This window comes from Anser cygnoides, chromosome 1, assembly GCF_040182565.1.
Source record: "Anser cygnoides isolate HZ-2024a breed goose chromosome 1, Taihu_goose_T2T_genome, whole genome shotgun sequence".
Classification (NCBI taxonomy): Eukaryota; Metazoa; Chordata; class Aves; order Anseriformes; family Anatidae; genus Anser; species Anser cygnoides.
This window is the reverse complement of record NC_089873.1, coordinates 86,308,727-86,329,248: the sequence shown is the minus strand read 5'-3', so window position 1 is coordinate 86,329,248 and position 20,522 is coordinate 86,308,727. Positions and strand designations below refer to the sequence as shown.

At 36.8% G+C, this 20,522-nt stretch overlaps 1 protein-coding gene across 7 annotated transcripts in view; it reads right to left on the bottom strand.

Moving 5' to 3' along the window:
- Positions 1 to 219: 219 nt before the first annotated feature.
- The window catches only part of CADM2 (cell adhesion molecule 2), a 666,627-nt gene continuing 646,324 nt past the window's right edge, over positions 220 to 20,522 (bottom strand). For 6 of the 7 annotated variants that reach the window (XM_048071686.2, XM_048071688.2, XM_048071687.2 and 3 more), the window contains 2 exons: positions 2,875 to 3,000; positions 220 to 1,265 (listed from right to left, as the gene is read on the bottom strand). In XM_048071686.2, coding sequence (XP_047927643.1) covers positions 1,147 to 1,265; positions 2,875 to 3,000 — 245 coding nt within the window. In that variant the 3' untranslated portion in view covers positions 220 to 1,146. Of the gene's footprint in view, positions 1,266 to 2,874; positions 3,001 to 15,469; positions 15,628 to 20,522 lie in introns of those variants that run through there. The other variant, XM_067001482.1, reaches the window with a different exon arrangement.

Sequence of the window (20,522 nt, the reverse complement as noted above, 5' to 3'; positions counted from 1 at the left end):
ATAACATTGTGCTTCCATTGTATAACAAAGAAGAAATTAACAAGAACTAGAAAAGTTTGCTGCTGAACAGTGCTAGGACATACAGACAAAAAAATACTTATACATGTTATCTACTCAGAATATTGTTTTGAGTCATATTTAAAGGGATATAATGGACATTAGAAAATGCTTACTTGTGACTGACTTAGCTACTGCCAAAAAAGTTAAATATGTATCAAATAATGTTTCATTAAATTTATTATATGCACTATATACAAATACTAAAATGTCTTGCAGTCGTGCCCCATGAACACTTCAAATTTGAGTAGGCAGGTGAGTCCATGTGAAGCAAATAAATTATAAAAACAAAAATTACTCAAAACAACCTCTAATCTTTGTGATTCCAACAAGCAGAAGGGCAGGACAAATTTGTTTCAAATCAAGCACTATTATCTAACTTTGCAGAATTTGTATAGCTATTCAGTATGTTTTCACCACTGAAACATGGCACTGTTGTCAAGGTACCATTTAAAACATAACAAAGCAAAGCAAAGCAAAACAAAAAATTCAGTGGACAGTTTTTTTTTTGTTTGTTTGTTTTTTCCCACCAAATCCAAGCATACAAGAAACTATTCTACAAAGACTTCTGTTTGTATTTCCTAGGGCATATGTCTCAAAAACAAGTTGCTCTTTGACATGTATAAAACATTTTTTGTAAACCTCTAATCTTAGACTTAACTTTTTCTGTAAGTAAATTAGGTCCTTACCTAATAGTATTTGTTATGAATATTGTTCTATGACATACTAGTAGGGACCATGGTAAAAGAAAACTGAAAAAGAAGAAAGCTGCATAACACTTAAAAATGTAGAAAACTTGAATTAAGATGATGATTAACATTGTTAAGGCTGTATATTCAAGCACTGTATGTTAAGAGAGCAGTGGACATGAATTTTAGGCAATAAGAAATGTCCTGCTTTATGCATGATACTGTAATTATAGAATGAGGATGTCAACAGCTGATTGTTGGCATAAACTGGCTACTTATAGCAGGTATGCAAGTTAATAGAGATAGCAGAAGATGGCAGAAATGAATTTTGAAAAATGATAGCCAGTTTTCTCCAGCAGTCAGCCTGATAAGTAAAACTCCCAAGATTCTAGCTCTGCATCTAAATGAAATACTCTTTTTTCTCCTCTGCATTGACTTGGCTGCCTTCTGCATTGATAATGGCTGTGTCGGCATCAGGTGCATCTTCAGCTCCTTTTGCTTCATTTGTTAAATATGTTCCTATAGGAATCAGCACAACAAGAGAAAAAAAAAAAGAGATTAGTGTTTGTTTTTTTTTTTAGTTTTACACTGTATTATAGGAAGTACATTCCTAACAATACTCCAATTGCCTTATGAATGGACAAATATTGTTACACAATTTTAGTGTGAATAATACCAGTATGCTCAAGTTTCTAATTTGTCTAAGAAATATTTATAGTATTAACACTGGTAATCCACATACACAAATTCACATATATCCACATTAAATTAAGGAAATATTTTAAGAAAAGTCCATTTTATCTAGCTGCAGTAATATGCAATATATTTTGCAATTATACAATAAATGATAAAATCTTGGTTATTTTGACAAATGGGTACCCATTAAAATCAAACCAACCTTGGAGATTTAGATATTCATAAATGCTTTCTTTTTAATAGCCACTGATTTTTGTACTTTTATTTTGCATGATCTTATCTATGCTTTAATTTTACTTTAATTTTACTTTAATTGTATCACGGTCATTTCCGAGAATTACAAAACTGAGGTAGTTTCATTAATTAAACCCACTCGTATTATACTATCACAGACATTCTTACGCTCAGGGTATGAATAAAAATAATTGTGCACAATTGCCTTTTTCCTTTGTGAAAGTATGATTTATGTTGGCATAAGATGCATATGTTTTCATTCAGAAAAGTAAACAAAAGAGACACATTTTCACTAGCTTATTTTTCCCCCCCACAGTTCAATCAAAATAGTATTTTTATCAGCTTAGGTCTGCTCACCATATGATTATCCTACCTAAAGTGAAATTTAATGAGTTACTGCCAACACTAATCCTTTCTTCATAGCTTTTTTTTTTTTTTGGGGGGGGGGGGGGGCTGGTATGGGAATCAACTGAGTTTTAACAACTGGTCCGCAAGCCATTCAGAGGTTAAATCTCACAAAATGATTTTGGAATTAACAAGGTCAAAATGGGATCATAGAGAGGCTTAGTCAGAAAGCAGTGTCACTCCATCCCTCTTATCTCTGATGGTAGTGAAGATTCAAATTGAAGGGAACAGAGTTCTTAAGGTAAAATCTCTGACTAAAGTAAAGCTTGACCCAGGAATGATACCCTTATTCTGGTAGGACTATTAGTAGAAGAGTCACTGATCTAAAAATTCCTGATCAGTATTTCAAACTATCTTTTAAATGAATATTTAAAGTATCAGCACAAGAAAAATCTTGTTATATGTAATATAAATATATATTATTACATATTGATATATTATTATCTTGTTATATATATATATTTATATATACTGCTGAGTTGATCTACTAGTTAAAATTATGAAATTGTTTAATCAAGTGCCTATAGCTAAAGGCTAAAACCAAGGGGCAATCTTGTCTCTTAGTCTCTCTAAATCACTGACTCATGATATGGGCATGTAACTAGATATCCTTTGCCTTAGTCCAGTGAAAAACTGGATAAAAATTCAGGAACTTCACTCATGACTAGAGTGTGAACTGAGCTTGCTTGTCCAAATAATTCAGTAGATGGGGAAGGTGAAAGGGAACAGCATTCCCAGGTGAAATCATGCCTTGCTTCCAAAAGGGACTGAAGTTCCACTAAATCTATCCTACCTTTATGTCTTGCCAGGTATCGACCGAGGAGAATTATAGAACATAGCGTTACAAAGACAACTACAGCCACTATTCCTCCTATAAGAGCGTGGTCAGGTCCGGTCTGTCCAGCCAAAGCATTTGGATCTAGAGGGAGAAACAAAAACCAAAAGTGGTCCTATACAGACAAAAACTGACAGGAAAATTCACAATACCAAGTTTTATACTGATCATCCTGAAAATAGGGCATTTCTCTGTTTAATATTCAGCATGGTTATTCCCATTTTTACTACCAGTATCTTATCAACAACATAGTGCTGCTTGTATTCCCAGATTGTTAAAACCCTGAGGACATCACAGTTATGAAAAGTATTACCTTCTTCTTCTTTGGCAGAGGTTATTAAATGGGAAAGGTTTTTGGTTTTGTCCTCGTCATTTTACAACTGAAAACCTGGCCACAGCTATTTATAGAAGGAAAAACAAGGAGCTGAGAATTGGGGATCAGATAGCATCAGCAGAATAGTGTCTGCATAATACATAATTTATAGACTTGATTCTCAGTGGGGAACCCTTATATATTCTCTTCCTCTCATTCCTATCCTATTGCACCAGAAATAAAAAGGCAGATAAAGTGCAGCCTTGCCAAGTTCCTCTGCACATGGCTGAGTCTGCATGAATTTGGTCAGATAAAGGTATCAGGCAACCTGAAAGATCATCATTCACTCTCAATCCTCAGTTTGAGAATTTACTGTGAATACTCTATTAATGCCCAAACTGAACAAGCTGCAATATATACAACAGTGTACTAGCAGCTTCATTTTACTAACTCTGGGCAGGGTGCTACCGTGAATACTGTCAGATTCAAGCTTCTCTGCCGGTCATTTGTCTGTTCTGTTAGCTGGTGCTTTACAGAAGTTGCAAAAGAGCAATCACGGAGAAATGACACTACTTATGGATGAGTGATTCTTTGGAGCTTTTGAATAATGAACCAGCAACCTTTGACTGTTGACTCATCTGAAATATGCAAAAGAAATAAAAAAAATCAATCAAAGGATCCTGCTAAAATTGCTGTTTTAATGAAAATGCCTCTGCTACAAAGTAATAGTAATTCTCTCAAGATGCTATTAGCATGTTCTCTATGTTGCCGTCAGTCTACACACACTGCTTCAAGGGCATTTCCCTTATAGGAGCTATTTATATTCTACGGATAGTTTGCAAACAACTTCTTTGTTTTGCAAAAGAGAAAGGCAGGAAAAATAATTACACAGAAAAGAGGGCAACCCTGTAAAGATGACTAAATGGTCTCTGGTAATGCCTAGGAACTGTGATTTTGTGATACCATAACTATGTTCTGCTGACCGGGATCACTGTGTTATGATGAGATGCATAAATATATCTATATACACACAAATGTATATAATTATAGCATTATATAGATGAAATGAAAGAAGCATGCTTTTCCCTCCTTTTGTAAACTGTCAGGCAGACTGAAAATGCGCTTTCAGGTTTGCTGGAGCACAGAGCAGTGTGGTCCATGGTTATAGACACGTTCTGCTCTTCACAGTCACTGAATCCATGAGGCATGGCTTCTCCACTTATTGCTGGCTTCACAACTCCCAGCTGTTTCTCTTCCGGCTGCTAAGAGGACTTTGCGGGAAATGCCTACAGCAATTCTGCGGACATGACAGCAAACTTGTTAGGGGCCTCAAGAAAGCTAGAAACACTTTATAGCTGTACCTGCCTCCTCCTCTGTCCCCATGAGCCTCTTGGTATGATGCTACTGTTGGTTCACTATGCTGAGTATGGAAGATCAGTTCAAAAGGCCATTGGCTCTATTTTGGTGATCAAAAATGACCCTGAGCTTCGTATGCCAGCAGCCTTGTGGAAAGAAACAAGAGGGCTGAAGTCTCATCACCCCAAAGCCACAGCTTGGGGCCGTCCTTCCCCAAGCCTTGCAGAGGCTCTGCTTTCCATGGCGAGTAAGGAGGTGATTGCTGACTTAAGAAAATGGAAGGTGACAGCTTGCTGCAGAACTGTCAGCCTGCTAGAGCCATCTAGCAAATTCCTCCTTCTGTGATGCCTGTGGCAAAGTTGCTGTAAACCTGCTCCCTGTGGCTATAAGGCAGCACAAATTTGGGCACTCAGGAGCAGCAACATCCCCAGCTGCTGCATGCAAGGTGCAGGAGATACTCTTCCTCAGCACCAGGCCAGGAACAGTATGAACTTGTTTTCTCACTAATAGTCCTATATACTTGCTAATATACTAGCAGTAAAATTAATGAATTAAAGGAGGTATTTTGAGGGATAATATACTTCCTGATGCAGAGTATAATCCAAAGAAAGACTAGCATGGCACTTTATCTGGAGGCATTTCTTGAAAAGCTGACTGAAGTGTCCAAGCTCAATACTCAGATTTACACATCTCTCTTCTGTGAGCTTTAATAAACATTACAGATAAAAAAGCTCACAGTACACTGTGATGAATATGCCTCTGTGTTTTCTTCCTCAGGTGATTTCCTGTATATAGGACCTCACTCCTCCTCTTGTTAGTGTTGGGGAGAATCGAATGGATGTTCTATTAATGTTTCTCAGGTGATGGATCATACAGTATAATTAAATATTATTAAATGTACTTACATTATCAAGTAATCTATGTATACTGGAAACTTAGGGAGTACATTGAACAATCAAAAGAATCGTTGGAGGGGAACCCCGGGAGGGAATAGGTACAACCTGACCTTGGATAAGGGCCTGGAAATGATGAAGTGAGTTGAAGCAGAACCGAGGAGCGGAGAGAGCATGCGTCGAATAGAAAGGTGAAAAGTTTAGCGAAGAGGAAGACTCCTTACTTCATCTGGACGACCACCTGGACGACCACCAGAGTGCGCCACGCATGTGCAAAGGGGAGGGGAGCTAATTAGAATGAAAAGCGAGGCTGATGTTGCAACCTGTAATGAATATGTATACCTGACGCAATGTTGTATGTATAAATAACGGCTGGGAAGTAACGGGACTTGAAGCCAGATTTGGGCACCTGCCCCGGCTTCCAGCGCTGAATAAAGCACCTTCATATAATCACTTGGTGGTTATGTGGTTGCTACGCTAACACTCTGACATATGCAATTCAATGGACTATCTGAAGTTACATAAAGCTAGCATAAATATAAGGTTCCCCACGTCTAAATGAAGATTAATGGGACTCTACTGTTTCTGTAGGTTGACATTTTTAACTTTAAAATTAATTTTACCTTTTCATTGGAATGCAAAGGTAGTATTGTATTTCTGGTGAAATCTCTTAACATTGGTATGAGGGAAAGATTATATTGATAAATACTGTCACACAAATTTTTCCACAAATACATTGTACATGACTTATCTCTAGTATTACCACAGGGAAAAAAAAATTATTTGTTAAAAAGAAAAAAAAAAAGAAAAAACAGATGGAAGGAAAGGAAATAAAGAAAGATCCTCAAAAGTGTCCAACATTTTCTTGAGAAACAAGCATTCTTTCACAGCAAAATGAAAACCTGCACAACATAAACAATACTATAAACAGGAAGAGCTCCTCATAGAAATATTATCCTCATAGAAACATAATGTTAACATTAAATATAAATATGCTCTACATTATGCATACAGAGTAATGTACTATACATTTGCCGTTCATGAAATGACCTAAGCCCCATGAGTGAATTATAGATCTGGGACTATCTACCATCTCATAAATAATTACTATGTCAAAAAGTGCCTGAATGGTATCTGAAAGGTAGAAATATAGCAGTTTAGAAAATATGTCATTTTGTATTTAGGTATTTATACAGTGAGGAAATACAATTATCCAAGTGTTCTGGGCATTTTCATTACCAACTCCCATTAGAGTTGGTGAAAGTGTTAAGTATGTATTTGGGTGCTGACCACTGCAAAGTTTGCTTTACAAAAACAAAAACAAGGACAAAAAAAATTATTTGGATTATTTTTAGATTACCATTATAAGCTTCATGAGCTTTACCATGTAAATCTTAGCCTGCCACATACATATAACAAGTAAATGAAATCTTAATTATGCAATAAATACTTATAATTCATCTGTTTCCAGGAAAAACAAAAAATCATTCTGTTCCTTTTAAAAATATAGACTGTTTTTTATTGCATGAGCACAGGAAGTAACAATACTCATGGACTGAGACAATGAAGTTCAAATTTCTTAATCAGACTAGGTCTTCAAAGATCTTTTTTTTTTCTCTTTTTTTTTTTTTCAATCTTCGAAGAGATTAAGAAAATTTTGCAGTAGAAAATGACACAAAAGCTCATAGTTATTTTTGTTTGTTTGATTGTTTCTGTCCTAAATGCAGGAAGTACCTTCATAATACTGATTGCTTATGTTGCGAAATTCCATCTGTTTTCAACTTCTGGGATTTAACGTTTGTTCACAGATTTACAGAGATAACGTACTTAAAATGAGTAAGAGAAAAATAAGGGATCGTTCATTAAGGAGTGAAACATCATATAAACCTTACACCTATTAAGTAAGTAGATAAGGGCATTTTGTGACCTGATGACTAAGTTTCAGTGTAAAATATTTTTATGTGATTTCACACATTAGTTAAGCAGAGAAATGTTGAAACATTTTTTCATGCTTTTCCATAAAGTATATGGTAATTATTCATCTAATTTCATTTCCTTCCTGCATAAGTTTCCTTCTTATTTATGCATAGTTGACTTAACTGGGCAGGCTGCAGGAAAGGGTCAGATAACCCTTTCCCGAGCCATGGGAGAACAAGCACATCTGTGAATGCTGAAATGGTTCCTTATTTTGGGGACTATGCTCAAGTAGTCCCTTTTACTGTAAAACTTTATTTTTGTGTATTTTTGGCTCTGGTGTTGAACTAGAACAGTTACACAAAAATCAATTTGAATACAACATACCTAGTTTTGAGGGATCCAAAATAATGATTTAAACTGACCATTTCTACTAACATAAAAATTGGAAGTAAAGGCCCTAATTTGCTCTGGAGGTTAAATAGCATTCACAAAATGAGGTCATATTAAGCAGACATATTATTTGTAAATTACTGTTCCTTAAGGCTGGAAAAAGAACAGGAATGTCCATTTCTCAGACAAGTGCTGAAACCAGCAGCCTACAGTTAGTTTTACTAATTTCATGAACAATCCATTACTTAGGCAAAAGAGAACTGTTCCAGCAAGAGATCCTAGGGTATGGTATCATGTCACAATTATGGCAGCAAAATCTCTTCAAGTGACTTCTGCTTCTTTCCCCAGCTTCAGGGGCTTATTATCACTTTGCAAACTCTTCATGCTTTGGACAAAGCCATTGTCTGAAGGGCCTGGCTCAAAATCAGGTCAGTAAAGCAATGTGTATTTAGGGGTGGGGAGACCCTAAAAGCACCACTCCCCCAATAAATAAATAAATAAATAAATAAATAAATAAATAAGAGCTCTGCCCTACTTGAAGAGCTGGTAAATTGATGCAGATGAGGGCAGGGTGAGAATGTGTGGTGGAAGCCAATGAATATTTTTAAGTGCAAGTATTTTTTAAGTGCCTTAGTTGCAGGACAATATAATGCAGAAACAAGCAAGTAATGGACAGGGAACTCTGGCTCTTCCATTTTGGGTCCTCTGAAGCTCACCACTAAGTATAAGTTAAATTAGAAATATTATATTAGAAATATCCCCCATTTCTCTGCACTTCAGCTTGGTTTCCTAAGGAGAGAGAGCTCGTGTGATCATGCTCTTTTACTCTCTTCAAATTACTTACTTAAGAACCATGGATCAATTACAACTAATTTTAAGAGACAGTATAGATCTCAAGATCATTGTTTTCCTGTAACTGTCCTGAAAGGACTGCTGCAGGAACTCAGACCTCATCAAATATCAGAGAACCTACAGGAAGGAAAAACCCTAATAGAGACAAAGGCTTCATCCAAAATCTGTGCCCAAGAATCAATTTTTCAATAAAGGTTTCTCTCCATTGTGAGTTCTTTGGTGTCTAATAAGACACAGATACCTTTTGAAGCTTTTCATATGATTAGGAGCCATTTGTAACATCTCAGCCCTTCCCACATCACCTTTTTCTCCTTCCCTCCATACCTACCCTTCCTGCTTCTATTCCTTCTTCTCTTATAATTGGTCAGCTCACACTGTAGCATTTGGATAACTCAGTTTAAAAGTCAGTCAACCATGAGGCACGATCTCATTGGAAACTAGAGAGTATTTCTTTCTGCAGCCTATAGAATAAACTTGTATTTTAAAAATGTATTTAGGCTAATATCATCCACCAGTTTCAACCATAGGACTGTATAATTTTTTATTGTTCCATAAATGTAAGCTTTGGGGAATACTAGTAAGTAAATACATACATACATACATACATAATTCCACAATGATTAGTCTAACTCGAGCAGGAAAAAAAAAAAAAAAAAAAAAGACCAAGATAGGAATTTACTCACAAATATGGATAAGAGATAGGACTGTATTGACAGTTGACAAGGTATTTGATTTAGGAATAGTGGCATGGGTGCTGCATGTGATAAATGCTGGTGAGTAGATTTTACTCATTTTAGCATCTTAATTTGGGCATCACACAGTTCAATTTCCCTTGCCTGGCCTGGAGTGCTGAAACAGGTATTTTTAATCTCATTTTGTAATATGCCACTAACCACTACAATACATGTACTTGAAACTTGTGAAAGTATGGTTAGGGGGGAAAAGAAAGTTTCTAAACCTTCATTTAAATTGCAAAGAGTAGCTGCCCAAGGGGGCTGGTTGTGAAATTTGTTGAAAATGTGTTTTGTTATTAACCAATTCTGAACTTAAAATATGTGACAGGCTTCTTTTTCCTTCAGTGCCTGAAGCAAAGAAGAACAAAACAGTGTGCTAATATACAGCATATATAAACTGCTATTTTAATAGGAGGACATCATCAACCATAGAGAAGACATGCAGAAAAAAAAAGTTTACTTGTAAACCTTCAAAAGAATTGATAGCCTTTTCTTCCCACATTACTGCAGTAGCACATTTGGCACATTTTGCCTCTGTTTTTTTTCAAAGCATTGAATTATATATACATTCCTATTAAGAAGAGCCCACATCCCAGAAGGATTAAAGTCCCACACTAATGTTTCAGCAGCTGAATCTACGTCTTCTTTTGAGAGTTCATGTTCTTATGAATCTAAGATTTCTTTCAGTGGAGGTAAAAAGAGCAAGGTTTTCTTGGGTGCATTTGTAAATAAGGAGCCCTTATCCAAGGTAAATACAAACATTACCCACATCTATTACTTTGCAAATATGTGTTTTTTTGTTTGTTTGTATATTTGTTTTTTGCAATATAATGCTAATAAGAGAGCTGTATATCTACATTGGTTAAGACATGAAAAGTTTAACACTATTTTACAGGGTCCTTAGAGCCTTGTTCCAGATTTTGTGTCTTGTGTTTTGTTTCATTGACACAGTTTTTAAATTTTTTTTCTTTTTCTTTTCTTAGGGTTTCTTTAAAAGCTCCAGTTTCATGAAGGGAACAGTTCCTCTAATTACAGCACATAGCAGAATTCTCTTATTGACAACATTGTATTTTTGTCCTTCAATAAACTCATTAATTGCTTCAGACTTTGTCTTAAGAAAAAAAAAAAAGCACTAAAATCTGCAATTTTTTTCCTTCATCCTACTTTCTGTAGAGGATAATGAAGTGAATTCAGCAGGTTTTGAAGAAATACTTGCAGCCTGTCCAGTTATAACTTCTGGCTACTGAAATGGGAGAATATAGAGAAACAGACAACTGGCACAGATGACTAAAATTTCCCTGTTAAATCTCTCTCCCTGAGTGAGTCATCTGTAGGCAGCAGAACAACAGACAGGTGATGGCTTAACTCTGCTTCCAGCATTTTAATTTTCGTCTTCTTCTTAAGTTCCAGAATGCTCAGTGCCTCCCTCCATTGCAGAAAACAAGAAAACAAAACAGAGCAGACTGAAGTTTGGAAACTGCAGCCTATTAGTTACTAAAAAAAAAAAAAAAAAGAGAGAGAGAGAGAGAGAAAAAAGAGAGAGAGAGAGAGAGAGAGAAAGAGAAAGAGAAAGAGAGACAGAAAGTGCCAACCCTGCTTAGAAAGTCAAAGATGCATGACTTCCTATTTTCTGAGAAAACTGCATTTCGTAAGTGTCATCTTTCCCCTGATGACTTTCCATCAATAAATACAGGAGGATCCCCCCACTCTTTTCTGTTTTCTTCATCAACAAAAAAGGACAGGCACCAGCTGGAGTAGGTGTGTGTATGTGCACAACTCCTTCTCCTGTCATCAGAAGTTAATTATCTATATAAATAATGAACCATTCTCTAATTAACACAGAGACAAGAGGTGCCAATGAACTCTCCTGCTCTCTTCCTTGTAGTACCTTACAGTTGTGGCCTTTGGTCACTGCCCATGGATTTAAGTCTGCTAGGCAGAACATGCAGATGCCTGTGTGGGAAGGGGTGGGTGCTCAGCAGAGCGTTCTGACACAGGCACCTCTTGCAGGGCTGGGTCCAGGCTCTCTCCTGGTCTCTTCTACTCTTAGCTTTCACTGACCATGAGAAGCAACACATTGTCACAACTACTCATCACTAACTATGGAGAGGTTGTTAAAAGATAATCCCTCAAAGCATTTAAGAAGGTAATTCTGCTAACCTTAAGGAAGTCCCAGTAGCTCAAGCCTACTAGAAAGCAGTATAAAGGTTTCCAAGGTGACTTTTTTGCCATCTTGATTTATGCTGTCTTTTATACAGAATCCACCACAGATTGATTCCCAGGGCCAACCAGTACCACTGTACAGCTCAAATAATACACACTACCCCAGGAAAGCAGTGCAAGGAAGATATGCTTTCAGCCGAGGAATGATACAAAACAAATGGAGAAGTTCAATGAAGTGCAGGTAGAGAAACAGCTGTTCCTGATGGCAGAAGCTAGAGAGAAGACTTTCTCACCAGTAAGGCAGAGAAGCAGACAAAGTTAGCAGTGAACATGCATGGTTGTATAAGGATCAGAGGCATGAGCGGATTCACAGTTGCACAAGGCACATTCTACTGAATCCATTCATGAGAGTTTTAAAAACAAGAAGGGCAGCTTCAATTTAATTGAAGTACAATTCTAATTAAAACTTACTCTGCGGTGGAAGAAAGCCTATTGTTCAAATGAATTCTTTATGCTTGTCATACTAATTTTTCCTTACCAAATCAGATTACAATAATTATAAGCCTATAACGACATCAAAACACCCCAGTAAACCAGCCACTTACAGCCAGAATCTGACACCTTACTCATGCTGAAGAACAATTTAATCTGTCGTGGGACTACTCAGTATGAGTAATTGTAACAGAATTTCCTCTTTGGCAGTTAATAGCATATTTTATCTGTCAATATATCTCTAGAAGATTAGCCAGGCATGCTTGCGGTTAGGGTAACTGATCCAAAGGAGGCTGTTGACTGACCCAGCTCATCTCAGAAACTTAGATGTGAGAGACATTAGCAGAGACAGTCTCTTGTAATGCACAGAGTAACAGAAAAGACGAATAAATTATTGATAGGAAGGTAAGTACTCCTGTTAACATTTAAGGCATCTGTTATAGCCATTTTAATTAGGGAATAAAATCCTATGTAAATTCTTTGGGACAATGGCGATATCCATTAGTGAAGTTTCTGTCCAAGCTATAAAACTACCTGGAATTTGTTTGAATTTTTGCCTGTGGTTTAATTGAATGCTATCCATTCTTTATGCCAACTCCATACTAATGGAAACAACAATATTTTCCTCATTTAATAATGACATGCTTGATGGAATTCGATATCTTAACCAAATTCTCCTCTGGGAACATTAAGACTTCGTTGCTTTCAGATGCCTTGAAGTTAAATACCATCCAGCTATTAGTAAGAGACTGTTTGCTCTTACTACCATTGATTGGTAATTGATTTGCTGCAAATAAGGTCTGTCTTTGTTTTCCTAAAGGCTTTCTGTATTCATAAAAAAAATAAAGCTACGCAGTTTTGGGTTTATGGGCCTATTTTTTTGAACTCAGCAGCACGCATTCATTTCTAGCAGCATTCGTGATCTCAGTTGTCAGCACCGCTAGCTGCAATACATACGGATTCTACCACGGGGGTCACATCCACACTAGTTTGCATCTGACAGATTCATTTCCTACCTTCTCTTGAGACAGCCACAAGGACTGAAAAAATCAGAGGTCCAGTGTAATTACTATGTATATTTCAGATTAAATAAATGCGATAAAAGCCTCCATCTGGCTGTTGATCAAACGTGCAAAGACAGGCTGATTTTCAGTGACATATTACAATATGTCTCTTGTAACAGTCCCAAATGCCATCCTGTAAATTACTTACATTTGGGATTACTTGACTATGGCAGACAGAAATATTACTCACTGCTTAAGTGCTGCCTGTTGGGAGCATGGGAGACGTGGGCTAATCTTAAAGTTGTTAAGCAAGGCATTAAGAAATAATGGGGCCATGTTTTTTTTTACTAAATGGTGATTGTGCTCACACTATTTGAAGATGGCAAACCCAATTTAATCATAGCCTGAGCTACGTTCCTGATGTTGAAAAGCTGTAAAAGGTCTGCAGCTGGGGAAATAAGTGTAAGCGGTGTGCTGGAACGGTTCTTGAGAAGAACTTTAAAAAAAAAAACAACAGAAAAATCCTACAAAATATGTTAATAGCTTCAAACTATATGCCATCTGCTCACAAAATGCAAGCCTCTTTCTAGACAGAAACTCTGAGATTCAGGGCCTTTTGATAAAGAAAAATCCCAAGCAGGTATCCAACAAAGAAACAACAGAAATTTCAAGGGAAAAATAGAAAATGACACTGCCATTTCTCCAATTAGTGTGCACATCTCCTTGCAGTCGTAGTTGCAATATGTGTAGAACCGTAACTCACCACATTACTGCAGGCCTTTTAAAGAGCTTATGGTACAAAAGAAAGGCTGGGAAAAAATAAGGGGATATTCATAGGTCAACTAATTGTGGCAAGCAGGTCTGTTCTTTCTTATGACTTATAGCTCCTTGAGGTTTACAACTCTTAGAAAAACAAAGAAATTAATTCTAAATCAAAAATACTACGGCTTAATTTAAAAGATAAAACTCTTTTCCTGGCCAAACAATGGATATTTCTTGTCTACAAGATCATGTTTGTCCTTGCTGAACATCCATTTTGCCCACTAGGTGTACCAGGACACTCTGTGGAAATCAAGGCACTGCCCAAGGAGAGCTCTGGCCCTCCAAATCCTTGTTGTAAAGAACTCCCTTGTTTCTATACAGGTCTTAAAAGGACAAAACCTTCATACTTCAGTGGTTAAAACTGATTTCCTTCTAGCCACAGATCTGGAAAAAGTGCTTGGAAGCATTCATGATATTTTTGGTTCTAGAAATATTCTTTTTATCTCTTATTTGGTGACTCCAAGAAGTAACTTTCCCTTCCTTCCCCAGTTCAATTCTCATTCTATTTTAATTGCATGAGAGATTCCATATAGTCCTTTCACTCTGAATTGTCTTATTAGCCCACATCACTCAGCATCCAATCTTAACTGAAGTGGTTCATAAATTACATTTCCTCTTAAAAGGTCTCTGAAAACTTAGTTCTCTCTCTAGGAAAGCAGAGACACAAAATGTGAAAGAAAAAAAAGAAGGTTCCAAACAAAGCAGGAACTAGCACAACTCTCCCAAATGTCACTACTGAGCAGCTTTTCATTGTCTATTTCCTTCTTCCCTTCCTTCCTTCTTTCCTAGTCTGTTCCCTTTACATTACAGCTATGTAAGGAACATGATGTTTCTCTTTGAAGTATTCTATGAGCATAAACTCATTAAAAATAAAGACGCACTCCTAAAAATGTGATTCTGCTCATTATAACCCTCTATGCAATGTAGTCAGCAAAATGTTGGTTACAACCATCTGTAACAATCTTTCTTGAAATGAAACTAGTAGATAACACATTCATCTGAAAAACAAGGAGTGATTCTGAAAGGCTGAGCTTATAAAACAAAACGTGGATATTTCAAGTTTTCCAATGCTATAGCCCTTGATTCAGTAAAGCAAGTAAGTATGCAATAAACGGGACTTAAAACACGGTTAAGTACTTTTGTTCAGTTGGAAATGGAGTGTCAGATCCTATCTTCAGTTTACAAGACACCAACTACCTCAGGAGACACAAATAAACTGAATTAGGAGCTTTGCACTGCTTTAACAGTGAAAACCAATGTCTCTGGCCCAACTTTAAAAACTTTAGGTATAAACCCTTTAAACTTAAGCATAAAACTTTAAGAACTGTAAAGCTTCAGCAAGCTGCTCCTCCTCCTGCAGAGGTGAGATTCACGAATTCAGAGCCCATCACAACAGCTTCTCTCTGCCACCAAGACGGCCGAGTCTGGTGCCGGCTGAGGCTGCCAGCCTGCGGTGCTGAGCAGCCTGTAACCAGAGAAGCCCCCTGGCTGTCAGCAACCTCTCATCAAAAGCCCTGCTCTCACCACCTGGGCCAAGGAGGCAGCATGTGGCCTGTTCCTGCAAAATCTGTTTTGGTATTTAAGGTGAAAAGGTTTTCTTTGTTTGTTTGTTTGTTTTATTTGTTTACTTACTTACTTATTTGAAATGTCTTGCAATCCAGCGGAATCATAACAAGTTACGCTTGTTCTGCCTAGTGATGGCATAGTCTGCTCACAACCACATGATGCCTGCAGGCTGGTGAGCTGTCCCTCCAGAACACCTGCTCGTGATGCACCTTGAGGGGAAAGTTACTTTTTGAGGGATAATTACGAAAAATGCAGGTTTAAATCTTTTCCATGTAACAAATAATTTGCATGAGTTTTGACGTGTTTTCTTTAGCTGTGCCTCAGTTCCCCTAAAATAACTTGAGCAACGAATTACTTTGACTCATAGAATGACTCACAGAACAAAGAATGATTCTGAGATACTGCAGTAGTAGCAGTAAGGCAGGTACTTAACCTATTCTTACAAGCAATATCCAATATAAGTTATTTTGAAATATCTGAAATGGATTTTTGTGGTTTTAATTTTTATTAAGCTTTTGTTGGATATATTTTTATCTCAGGATAAAAGGTAACTGAGCATCTATTATTATATGTTTCCATAATGAAGAAATTAATAGCTTTTTTTTCTCAGAGATGAGACTGAACAAGATAACCTTAGGCAGCTACACTACAATATGTAATTCACACCAGGTAACTGATATAGATAAAAATAAATAGAAATATGGGAATAAGACAGAAACAGGATGGAACAACTTCCAGATTATGGTAACAAACAGAAAAGTATTAGAAATGTTGTTAAATGCTGTTAAACAGACATGAAGCCTTCGGTTCACAAATAACCTTTAATTTAATAGGAAAAGTTGTTCCATTTGAATATTAGAATCATTAAAGATGTAGGTCAGCTGCTACAAGAACATTGTGGGGAATTAATATCTAGAAAAATGAACAGCTACAGTCCCCTGGCTTCAGTTTTCTTTTTCATGCCAATAATGTCTACTCTCACATCAGTACCAATAATTTATGCACTATAGTCAAACTTACAAAATTATGATTATAACTTCTTGATACTTAGTTAGACTAACTTCCTAAAATCTCAGGGAACATATTATAAAGGTTAGTTCCTTTACCTTTATGCTAATGAAATACAACAATACAGTTTGTAACTTTAAAATTAAATGAAGCAAGCAAATGTGTATGTTAAGGTTTCAATAAATGGTATTACAAGCTAATTCTGCCATTTTTATGATAACTGAGTAACAGAAGCTATCACAACAATCACAACAAAAAAGCCACACAATGCCACTGTTTTAAAATTGTGTACATGCACGCAATTGTTCAAATACACAAACATATTAGATATTTCATAGAATATCCCAAGTAGGAAGGGACCCACAAGGATCATTTCAAAGGACATTTGTGCCTTTCATTGCTGCCATAGGGATTAAAGTGATTAAATCTTCATGGTGCTATAAACTTATATTGTTTCAAAAATTACCAAGGCTGTCTCTGCAAATATAAAACATACTATCATGTATTTTGCATACGTCAAACATGACAATCCTGGTGAATAATACACAACAATAAAAGAGAGCACCAAATTCAGATTCTGCAAAGGTAAGCTAGTTAGTAGTGGCTGCTTGCACTTGAGGACAGTAAGGGTCACCATGGCCATTGGGGTCTGGACTTCACAAAGTATGAGTGACATTTATTCAGTCTTATGAAGAGAAAGCTAAAGGAGGAAATATCGACTACTATTGAAATATTATCAAATACTATCACCTGGGAAGGAGGAAAGAAGATTGAGCCAGACTCTTATTGGAGGTGTGCAGAGAAGAGAGGCAATGGACACAATCTGGAACATGGGAAATTCCAATGCGATATTAAGAAATTTCTTTCATCACAATCCGGTCACACACTGGGGCAGGTCACCCAGAGAAGCTGTGTATTCTCCCACCCTGAACATAATGTAAAACTCACCTGAATGAAGCCCTGAAAAACCCAATATATGGTGGCCCTGCTCTGAGCTTGGTTTGAACCATTTGATCATCAGAGAACTTTTCCACTGTAAATTATTGAACAATTCTAGGAAATGGATGATAATCCATCAAAACTAAAAATACATGAAAAAGATAACAAAAAATAGATAAAGAGGTTCTCTGTATTTTTGCATCTTAATACAAGCACAGAATTAATATTACACCAGCAACCTGCAGATGGATGCTAAGATTGTACTACTGCTTTAAGATGCTCTGTTCTTTCTGTGTTGTCTTAAATTGTTGCCATCACTGCTATATCCATACTGTCAAAACTTCAAGAGGCTCTCCAGTTACTTTTCTCCTGCCTTCTAGTAATGGACACACTTGAATCACGGAGCAGGGGTTCACATAATCCCTTAGAAATGATAACACAGAAGGGAGCTCTATGTTGGCAGAAAAAAACTACCTTATGTGATATCAAGGGCTTTGTCTTCCTATAATAATTTATTTTTCTTGAAATAAAATTTATTCTTTATCTGAAAAACAGGGCCACAGCAGCCTTTCTGAATAAATAAATAAATAAATAAAAATGTTCCATACTAGATTATTTCAGATAGTGTTTCACAAAGCATTATACATAATATGAATGTCAAAGATCACCAAACTGTTCCAATGGTCTTTCCATCAAATTACGTTTACAATTACTGGGAGGTTAGATCTGCAAAGAAATGAACTGATATTTCAGCTTCCTGGGGCAATTGCAGTATTTTCACTTACAGGATTTCAGTTTTATGGCGAACTTGAAAAAACTAGTGTAATTCCGTTTTTCCCAGGTATAGCTAGGTTTATTTATAGCAAGGTCAACTCATTTGAAATCTCGTTGTATCTCTTTACTCACTGGAGAAATTGTTACGCAAGTAAAACTCTGGATGGTGCTGTTTCTCTGTAATAGCAGGGGGTAGGAACCAGCAACCACAAAAATTGCTTTTCAGCCTGTCAGACTTGATATTCAATGCACAAAACATTTCACAGATAAAAATATACTGCAGCTTATCTTCATGTAATAACAGTGAGCATACATCTTGCAAAATACACCGTAGGCCACAAACGCAGCAAAGATTCTAATGGGGCTACCACACCGAAGCCCTCATCTAACAATATGACATCTAAATATATGGTCCAAATCTTCTCCAGAAACCTGGTGAGATGCAATCCTACTGCAAAAATTCTCTTTTGAAATTTCTCCACTCCAAATGCCCCCAAATTCTATGGGAAAACACTCTGGAGTGCTTTTAGCATTCCTCCCTTCCTCCAGTTCTCCCCAGTCCTTTCATCTTTGGTAATGCGACTCTGGGAGACGAAAAGTTCTCAGGAAATCTGCCAATGATAGAGTATCCCTACTATACTTATCTGTGTGTTTCCACAGAATTTTCTGCATCTCCTGCCCTCCACAGTTCTAGCACCATCCTTCTCTGGAGTTACTTTTCATGAAAGATGCTCATACTCATCCTCATCAAAACTGTAATTTAAAAGGAGTTTCCCAGTGTTACAAGCAGCTGCACAAATCCTGTTACTTCCTTGTTACTGTGTTGTTGCCATTTCCTGCTACTGCTTTGTAAATGAAGCAGAAGTTCTCCTTGTCTCAATAGTAAGTTCCATGAGACTGCTTGCACTTTTTTTCTATTTGATGTTATTGTGTACTCAGGATGAGATCCAAATGCATTTTTAAATATTTTTAAAGCATCTTAGGACAAATTTGAGCGACGAAGTCTTGAAATATGTTCACAAAAGCGTGACTTAAGCCATTTAAAGGATAGCGAGACAAATGTGTCCCTGACAAATACATCCTTGGATAACTAACATGCTGTACTGTGCATGCCTAGAGGCACCACTGTTTTGGCTGAACTGATCATCTAGGTACCTGCCTCTGCCATAAAGTTGTTTTAAATTCACAAAGTACGTGTCCCTAGCCCTAAGTTGCCTTAGGGCCCAATTGATTTGTTTTACTTCAAGAATGTTAAATACACACTTGAAAACACTGAATTCAAATCACGTTGCACTAGCTACAGACAATTTTATTCAAGATGCGACATGAAGAGGTGCAGAATCACCATGTTTCACTGTGAAAGTTAAGATTAACAGGGAATATTACACTAAATAGAATTCTGGCAGACATGAAAGCATGTGAAGCCCTCTGCAAAGCATAAGGGCATCATCACAACAAAACTGCACGCTATGGACATGACCACCTTTGCACTGTGAGACAGAAATGAAGTCCCCAGAAGCTAACAGGCATGTTATCTGAGAGACAGGGTTTGTGACCTCGATTTAAGAAAATACCACCTTTTCATGGTACTGGCTTGGAGCATATGTAGAGTGAACACAGGAGTTATTGCACCCAAAGAACAGTTTGAAATGCCTAATTCAGCGCTGACCTCCTCTTCTGTAGCTGACTGCCTAACATCAAGGACCAAGTAGCAGGTTGTCTCTTCTTTGGCCTGATTCTCTGTTGACTTGGTGTCCTGAAAAAAAGCAAATTGCTCCTAGGCAAATAACTCGTAAGATGGATGCAATGACACCTCCCTTGCCTCATCTTTCTCTCATGTACAAACAAGTGTGTGCTGACCAGCAGTGATATGATTTGGCCTTGGGCACGATCAAAATATTCCAGCACTCCGCATGGGATACAACCTAATATCAACTGGGTAGTTCTTCAACAACACCTTTTCTGTGAATGAACTGGAATGTCATATTTGAATTCATCACATATGAATAACATGGTGTCACTAAAATGTTCAGCAACTTTCTGTAATGATCAGTTTGATTCCTGACAATATGATCAATTAAATACAGAGGCTCAATTAAATATATATATATATATATACATATACACACATACACCTCCTGTCTGTGTTCAGAAGTGGGGAATTTTTGCACAGCAGTTGATTGGAACATAATGTTTTTAGGCACATTTGCATTTAGTTGATACGGTACATTAGTCATGTTCATGATTATTCAGTTTAAACAACTCATTTTTAGCATCTTCTGACACGAATTTATAGCTCATTGACTAATTTTATATACTGTTAACATTTTTATGAGAACATATAAGTAAACAGTGCACGTGTAATCTTCTTGGAAAGTTTTCT